An 8,488-nucleotide genomic window follows, 5' to 3' on the forward strand; every position below is an offset into this window, starting at 1 on the left:
TCTGGTCTCCGCGAAGCTAGGAGCACTGCAACAGCAGGGCGTTCCCAGCTGGGGACTGCTGGCTGCTTGGAACCTGCAGACACCTGGCATAGTTCTTAATGGCCCTAGAGACTTCTGTTTTGGACCCGTGGGCTCTAGAGTTTGTAGTCAAAGGCTGTGAGCAGTCAGCAGGGTTTCCTGTGTGTCAGCAACTTCGCCTTGCCGGATAGCTGGCGGAAGAGCGAAGGGGCGCTCACGGGCCAATCGCTCCCCAGCAGCCCCGCGGACCAAGCGCCCCCTCACCCTCGGCGCCTCTGGGAGCAGCGGAGGGGCAGAGGCTGAGCGCTCTCAGTCACCGTGACGACCTCCACGGAAGACTGCTCTGGCTCCAGGAGGACGCTCTGAAAAGCTCTGGCGGGCAGCCGGGCTGGCTTCGCCGAGGCACGCCCCTAGCCTCCCGGGAGCCCAAACTCCGCCCATCCTCGCGGGCAGCCGCCTGCCCCCAGCCCTCGCCCGAGCAGGGCCTTGAGGAGGGGCCCTGAGCTGCACTGAGGGTGAACACCCGGCGATCCAGAGGCGCGCGGGTCTGCCGGTGACGCGCGCTCTGATGGCCCCCAGAGGCTGAGCCAGAGCAGGGACCGAGGAGGAAAGAGCGCGGGCCCCCTGAAAGGAGCAGCTCGCTTGCAAGGTAGGGAAAAAGAAGATACGCAAACGAAGTTGATCTTCGGGGAAAGAAGGCTGGGGAGCGCCTTCCCCACGCCAGAACGCAGTACTGAATTTGGCTCGACCTCCTCGCTGAACCCCGAGCGCCGTCTCCGCTCTCCTGTGAGGACCAGTGAACCCTCCGGAAAGCGCAGTCTGAAAGTTGTCAGTAGTGCCCTGTGCGCCGGGTTGTGTAACCTCCGCACTGAGAGACGGACGGGGAAGTTGCTGGTTCGGTTGCCAGCCCGGCTTGGTCGCGGCTGCGGGTGGATTTCATGGCCCGCGGCGAACGCGGGGCCGGAGCCGGTGTGGGTTTGCCTGTGTGTGCCCCCTCCCGTGGGGATCCCCGGCGCCCGCTCCCTTCTGCTCCCTCGGTTTTCCAATGCTCGGTGCGCCCCTCGCCGCCGCCGCCGCCCTCTCGCTGCTACTTGCCCCTAGGAGCCGCGGCGTAAGTCAGGAAAGGAGAGAATGACCGAGGTGCTGTGGCCGGCTGTCCCCAATGGGACGGACGCTACCTTCCCGGCCGGCCAGGGTTTGCCCTGGGGGAACGGCACCGCAGCCTCTACCGCGGCTGTCGCCGCAGCCTCGTTCACGTGCTCCCTGACCAAGACGGGCTTCCAGTTCTACTACCTGCCGGCTGTCTACATCGTGGTGTTCATTATTGGCTTCCTGGGCAACAGCGTGGCGATCTGGATGTTTGTCTTCCACATGAAGCCGTGGAGCGGCATCTCCGTGTACATGTTCAACTTGGCCCTGGCCGACTTTTTGTACGTGCTGACTCTGCCCGCGCTCATCTTCTACTACTTCAATAAGACGGACTGGATCTTTGGGGATGCCATGTGCAAGCTGCAGAGGTTTATCTTCCACGTGAACCTCTACGGCAGCATCTTGTTCCTAACCTGCATCAGCGCGCACCGCTACAGCGGTGTGGTGTACCCGCTCAAGTCTCTGGGCAGGCTCAAGAAGAAGAATGCGGTCTACATCAGCGTGCTGGTGTGGCTCATCGTGGTGGTGGGAATCTCCCCCATCCTCTTCTACTCAGGCACCCAGGTCCGGAAAAACAAAACCATCACCTGCTACGACACCACCTCCGACGAGTACCTGCGAAGTTATTTCATCTACAGCATGTGCACCACTGTGGCCATGTTCTGTGTCCCCTTGGTACTGATTCTGGGCTGTTATGGATTAATTGTGAGGGCTTTGATCTACAACGACCTGGACAACTCGCCTCTGAGGAGGAAATCCATTTACCTGGTGATTATCGTACTGACTGTCTTTGCTGTCTCTTACATCCCTTTCCATGTAATGAAAACGATGAATTTGAGGGCCCGGCTGGATTTTCAGACCCCAGAAATGTGTGCATTCAATGACCAGGTTTATGCCACTTATCAGGTGACAAGAGGTCTAGCAAGTCTCAACAGTTGTGTGGACCCCATTCTCTATTTCTTGGCAGGAGATACGTTCAGGAGGAGACTCTCCAGAGCCACCAGGAAAGCTTCCAGAAGAAGTGAGGCAAATTTGCAATCCAAGAGCGAAGACATGACCCTCAATATTTTGTCGGAGTTCAAGCAGAATGGAGATACAAGCTTGTGAAGAAGCAAGAATCACCGAACACCCACTTTTGTAACATGGTAGGATGCTTAATAGAATCAAGTGTTTTTTTTTTTCCCCCTTAAGTTTCTAGTAAGCTTAGAGAAAACTAAGTCCAAGTGAGTTTAAAAAAAAAAAAAAGTGAAAACACCCACCTGCTCCAGTTGGCTTGTTTGGGTTCACTTTCAATGCTACCATTTCTAACTAGAAGTAGGTAAAATAAAATTAAACCATCCTAGTTAAACATTTACTTTCTCATCTGCCTTGAAAATTCACAAGCTTTTCTGTGTAAAGGGCACTTGAGTACTACAGCTATTTTGATATTAATAATTTCTCCAAGAGAACTAGCACTTGAAACTTTGAGCTTTCAGTGATCCATGGTAGGAACAGAATCCACATTCTCAAAGTTTAGCAAAATTACTAAACTTGATTCATTTAATTTCGGATGAAGAGATCTCAGCTGGGCGTCGCTTTTGGTCCTAGAAACATAGGTGGTAGCCGGCTGAGCTTCTTCGCAGAATTGAATAGAAAAGTTAAGTCAGTGTAAAAACCTAGAAAGTGCTTATTTCCCAGCTACTTCTAGAAAACTTCTGATAGGTGCTAGATGTTGGGTGGTGGAAGTCTGCATATATTATCTTACAGGAATATTACATTTGGAACAATCACAGTTCATGTACTTTCCTTGTAAACACTGTGAACTCTTAGACTTCCTGTGATAAAGAACATTTCCTTGCACTGCGGCTATTGCACACTGCCTTAGGAGTTTGTGTTGCAAAATGAATGCTCACTGATAGCTGTAATAACAATGTAAAAATGCAGCTTTATTACACTCCAGGGTTGAAGACTGTTGGCCAAGAGGATGATATTATCAGAGGGAGAATGGTTGACAGTCCTTCACAATGCATAGGCTACAAGCATATTTTCCCAAATGTATGAGGCAACTAAGAGTGGGGAAAAGATGGGGGTTTGTGTGGATATGTGTGTGTGTGTGTGTGTGTGTGTGTGTGTGTTTAGAGAAAACAATTTTAGAATAAGGACTTTAAAATGGTGAAAGGCTCTCTTTTACCTCTTCAAAATGTTGGAAAACATTAAATGCATTATAAAAAAAAAGGCAGCAGACTGTACAGGTTGTGTTGCTAGAATGAAAAGCTATAATCCTATAATGGATCTTATATCCTTAAATTTAAAGGAAAACTGCAAATATATGGGAAAGGGAAATAAGAGAATTAAGTTTATGCAGTACATAAGGTACCACAGCACTGAAAAGTTGTGGAGATTACAAATCCGATTGCTAACAGTTCAAGAGAAGACTACTGGCCAGTTCTTTCCACCACCACCCCCCCCCCCCCGCCAGGCAGTAATAAAAATTCCACAAAATATTTCAGTAATTCTAATAAGAGTTTTCAATGAAGACTGAATTTCAATTGATAATATTAAATATTTGCATTTCTAGCCATTGAAATGGTCAAAATCTATAGAATGTAGAATGATAAGGTGAGGCAACACAATTTTAACTCTTAATATATCCAATATCAAAGGAATTTCTGTCAAAACTAGCCTCAAAAAAGGCCAGAATTAGAGTTTGCAACTGTTGGTAGACTAACTTGTTGGAAAGCACTTTGTAAGTAAAGTAGTTTGGAGTCTGTCTTAAGGCAAGACCCTGTAGGATACAGAGACAGGACCGTCAGGACTTGATCAGTTCCTGTGGTACTTGGGTGGCCTGTGGATGTGTGAGACCTTCAGTTTCTTCTTAGCAGTCTTTGGCCACTAAGATCAATGATGAGAAGCAGTGTTAAGCTTTACTAAAAAGTGATTTTTTTATATGTTTGGATTAATGCACAGAATTGTAGGACCCAAATCAAAAAGAAACCAGTTAGAGGTCTTACCTACACCACCTCATTTTGAGGAAAGAGATTAGTTAAGGTTCTCACTTGGTTAAGGTCCTCTATAGCATTCATTGTGTGGAATCCTAAAAGAAAAAGTATGAAATACATCATGACTATATGATCCCTGTCAAACCTCATCCTCAGTGACACAAGATTAAGATCAGTACATTCACCAAAATGGAAATCCAAAGCCTGTACCATCCTTGAACTCATAAGCTAATGGTATATATTTCTATATTTCCTCACCATTCACTTTCTTCCTTTTAGGTCTCAGGATGCCAGCCTGGTTTATAATACATGTTACATACATTGTGTTTCAGCTCCCAGAGGACTTTCTTTGGGGCTGAGGATCCAGTGAGGTGGACAGTGCCAAGAAATGCCCTTTTACTTCTTGGCATGGTTTTTTTTTTTTTTTTTCCAGTGTTTCTTCTTCATTCGTGATATAGTGGACAATGACAACGTGTGAATACATGCCAAATAGTAACAAGAATGATCTTGCCCAACCCCTTCTAGGCACAAAGAGGTCTCCAGGAAGAGTCTGTGATAATGATAAAAACATACAGAGAGTCAGGATGAAGCAGTGATCTATTGGCTGGAAATCTGATGACATGTGACGATGTAAGTAGGTATTTTAATAGTAAAGGCAGAAATCTGTTGGCATTTTGTTGAAAGAACTGCTAAAATTATAGAACTTATCAGTTAACTAAATGTCACACTACAAAACTATTTTCATGCCAAATTCAAGGTATTTTTGGCTCACCACTTGGTGTCTTAGACTTGCTAAGCATCACTGTCCATTTGCACGGAAATGATAAAAATACAAACACAAGAAGAGATACAGCAGAGAGTAGGATTCAGTGTTAAAAACATGACCTTGCCACTTGACCAACTGTGGAATTCTTGACCCTTTCAATGCCACTCTCCATGGATTAAAAAGTTAGATGAACTCCATCTGTTGGGACCTCAGGGGATGTTGTAGAACATTAAAAACACAGCCAGCCAGAGGTACATGAAATCTGCTACTGTACCTTTCCAGGACTCTTCCATTCCAGTCCTTGGCTAGAAATTCTCACAAAGTTCACCAATTATGATGTGGACCTCTGCCCTATAAGTCTTCTCCGTCTCCTCAGACAGTACAGTAAACTTCTTTTGGATACAAGAGACGTCTGTGTTTATAGCAGCTGGAATTGGACTAGGGAAAATAAAGATATGTAAGTAGTTAGGGATATCTTGAAGCTTTAACTTAGTTGGTCAATTTACAATTAACATAATAGTATTTATTGATGAAACTCACAATTCTTCAGTTGTACAAATTAAAAAGCTTTCTTGAAAGATCAAACATGCTGATGTAAATTATATTTATTACAATGTATATATAATGTCACACTAGTGTATTTTATGGAATGTGATGCATAGATAAAATGAGTTATTGTATAGTACGCTTTTCAAATACCAGTATCTTGAAATGTTTGTTGATTTTTTTTATCTAAAATATGAATGTTTTGTGATACAAGTGGCTAATTTTTTCTAGAAGTGCTTTCGCATGCTTACCTTTTTACTTCGAGTTCTCTGTACAGACACACTGTGGTGTAATACTGTCGTAAGCGCTCAATAGTAAATACAAAATATCTTTGCCAGACTAGGTCTGTATTGTCTGTATTTTATACGACATAGAAAAGTTTATATTGTCTTTTCAAGAACTTTAGGATTGTGCCTCCACATATGGTTGAAGCTTCCAATTCTAGTGCGAAAGTTGTCCTAAATTCAAAGTAGATTTCTTACATTTTAGAAGTCTGGAAGAATGGGCATTATAGATAGATTAGAACTTGAGGAAAAACTATGGAGAGAGAGAGAGAGAGAGAAAAAGAGGCAGCTGGTGTGATCCCTTACTGTCCTCAGTTCTGCTTACATTTTTGTTTTGTTTCTTCTTAAGGTGAAAGTATAAACTTGAGTTGAGATGGAGTTTCTAAGTAACATGCTACCAGCAAGTTCAACACTGCTATTTTAATGTTTTTGTTGTTCAGTTGATAACTTTAATTTCAAGTTTTATAGTGATAACTGTAAATGATTTGGCTGCTGAACTCTGTTACAATTTTTATTATGTTGTACATTGTATCATACACATCATTACAAATTAATATGAAGGGGAATGTTACATATCAAAATTTGTGACTTTGAATTCTAATATGTTTAGTGTTCTTGCAGAAATGTTTATTTTTATATTATCTGTGATTTTAATATAGTTTAACTAGATTTCTTTGTGATTAACAGTTTCATTGAATGGGGAGTATGGAAACAGTGTTACTTGACATTTTGAGCCTTCTCAGGTTTATCTAAATCAATGGTAGCTTAACAAATTCCAGACTTATTGTACGTAATTGTGTTTTTAATAAAAGGAATGTATATTCCTTTAAGTTTGCATGCAGGGGAGTGTACAATATCGTGTGCTTGTGTGTGTGTCTAAGGCATGCAGCCAACTTACTATCTGCTATTTATAATAGAGCTTTGATATGATCATCAGAATTGTACCTACAATAGACCATTAAAACTGAAAACGTCTCAATAAAACTATGAAATGTGATCTGATGGCTTCTGTGTTATTATAATGTTAATACTCATCAGTTTTGGCAAATTTTGACACCTATTCTGGCTGGCATGGTATTTATTTCTTATGGTGTGGCCTAGACTATAGAAAGGGAAGTGCTAATTCTGGTGCAAAATAATTTATAAGATTATCATTATTTCAGGGGAAAATACAGAATTGTTATATTTTTTATACTAGTGTTTAAATGTTAGCTGTAATCTTTTCTCCTCTAATTTTTATCCATGGGAGTAATCATATTAATAATAATCCTTTGTGGTTTCTGTTTATCCATTAGCCTACATTGCCCGCTTCTTTCAAGTTTATTAAAAAGTAAATAGCTGGTCCCGTGTGGTTAAAAAGTATTTAATGGAATGGAAGCATACTTAGAGCATTACCTTTTTCCCTCATTGGAAAAGGTAGGTTTATAATGGTGCTGTGTTGGGTTTTCTGGTTGTCAGCTGAGACAGGTGCCCTGTCATAAAATCCTGTGGGCAGAAAAGTGTAAATCACGTGCAGCCCTTATGATGCATGTCACTCAGTTTTAACTCCTTAATTAGCTGTACTATCCAAACTTCCTTCATAAGAATGTCCCTTTATTATCAGCATGGTTGAGTTTTGTGTGTGTGTGTATATTTACTGCATACGCAGAAATAATACAGATAGTCATTTTTCTGATTCAAGAATTTACCATAAAGCTTGGAGAATGTTTGCATTTTCAAAATCACTTTGGGATTAGAGTTAGAGAACTTTCTCTCTGCAAGTAAATATACTGCTTTTAAATTCTCTTATTTTAATGAACTGAAAAGTTTATACTCTATTCAGAATGTTTAGAATTTTATGAGAGTTTCCATTGCACATGTAAAAAGCTTGCCCTGAATTCAAAGTAGATCTGTTATGGTTTGGAAGTCTGACGGGATGGCACCTTAAAGACACAATAGATGTCACTAGAAATCCATGTTAATACTGGGCTTATTTGCTTTAACGCTGTAAGGTTATACTGCTTTGGGGTGGACCCTGGGGATGGACATGTCCAACCAGCATTGTTGCTGGGACCGATCTGTGGATGGAGTCAGGCCCCTAGGCTGAGCAGCTGACAGTACTGCAGCCCCTTAAAAATAGACTCAGATAAGAAGGTAGTGTGATAGGAGGCATGTGGGGGCAGTCAGTTCTCTCACAGGGGGGAGAAATGCACTGCTTTTCCTGATTACCCGATAAGAAAAATAACCAGCATCAAGGTAAGAAATCCTTGATGATAGATGGAAACAAAGGCCATTGAATGATTCAATTTAATCCTATCACCTCGGTTTGCTGGTGAGAGCAAAGTTCTCCATTCAAAAATGGAGCTAGCAAACAACTCAGGTTCTCATTCCTACTAAAACATTCCTTCCACATGGCAGGACTCTTCAAACTGTAGATCTTGACCCCTTAGTGGGTCGTGATAAGCACAAAACAAAATAGATCAAACTCCTTAATTTAAAGGCTTTGTGATTTTCATTTCAGAAATACACACACACACACACATGCTCATGCTTATACCTGTGCACATAACACATTACTTACATGTTGACTGGGACCCAGGACGAAGTACATTTGATTTCTTTGAAATCATTTGATTTCCCTGAGGACCCGCCCAAAAAGAAACTACACTACTCAGTACAAGGTGGTGCAGGGTTACAGGACTAAGGGATGAGAGATGTTTCTCAAAACGACTTTTAAATAAAGAGGTACTCATTTTTAATTTCATTCT

At 42.4% G+C, this 8,488-nt stretch overlaps 1 protein-coding gene across 6 annotated transcripts; it reads left to right on the forward strand.

The window, feature by feature from the left end:
* The first annotated feature begins 1,106 nt into the window (after window positions 1–1,106).
* P2RY1 (purinergic receptor P2Y1) lies at window positions 1,107–7,671 on the forward strand. 6 transcript variants are annotated; one of them, XR_007127016.1, is made up of 3 exons: window positions 1,107–2,312; window positions 4,425–4,775; window positions 7,037–7,671. XR_007127016.1 is itself a non-coding variant. In XM_047728396.1 (2 exons), exon 1 carries the CDS (start codon window positions 1,150–1,152, stop codon window positions 2,272–2,274), a length of 1,125 nt encoding a protein of 374 aa, XP_047584352.1. In that variant the 5' UTR covers window positions 1,107–1,149; the 3' UTR covers window positions 2,275–2,312; window positions 4,425–6,738. The 6 variants fall into 6 exon arrangements, 3 of the variants coding, with proteins under 3 accessions (XP_047584352.1, XP_047584357.1, XP_047584363.1); XR_007127015.1 differs by lacking the exon at window positions 7,037–7,671 and adding an exon at window positions 6,091–6,738; XR_007127018.1 differs by lacking the exon at window positions 7,037–7,671 and adding an exon at window positions 6,091–6,738 and having other exon boundaries at window positions 4,671–4,775.
* The last annotated feature ends 817 nt before the right edge of the window (window positions 7,672–8,488 follow it).

The sequence above is a fragment of the Lutra lutra genome, chromosome 1 (genome assembly GCF_902655055.1).
Source record: "Lutra lutra chromosome 1, mLutLut1.2, whole genome shotgun sequence".
In the NCBI taxonomy this organism is placed as follows: Eukaryota; Metazoa; Chordata; class Mammalia; order Carnivora; family Mustelidae; genus Lutra; species Lutra lutra.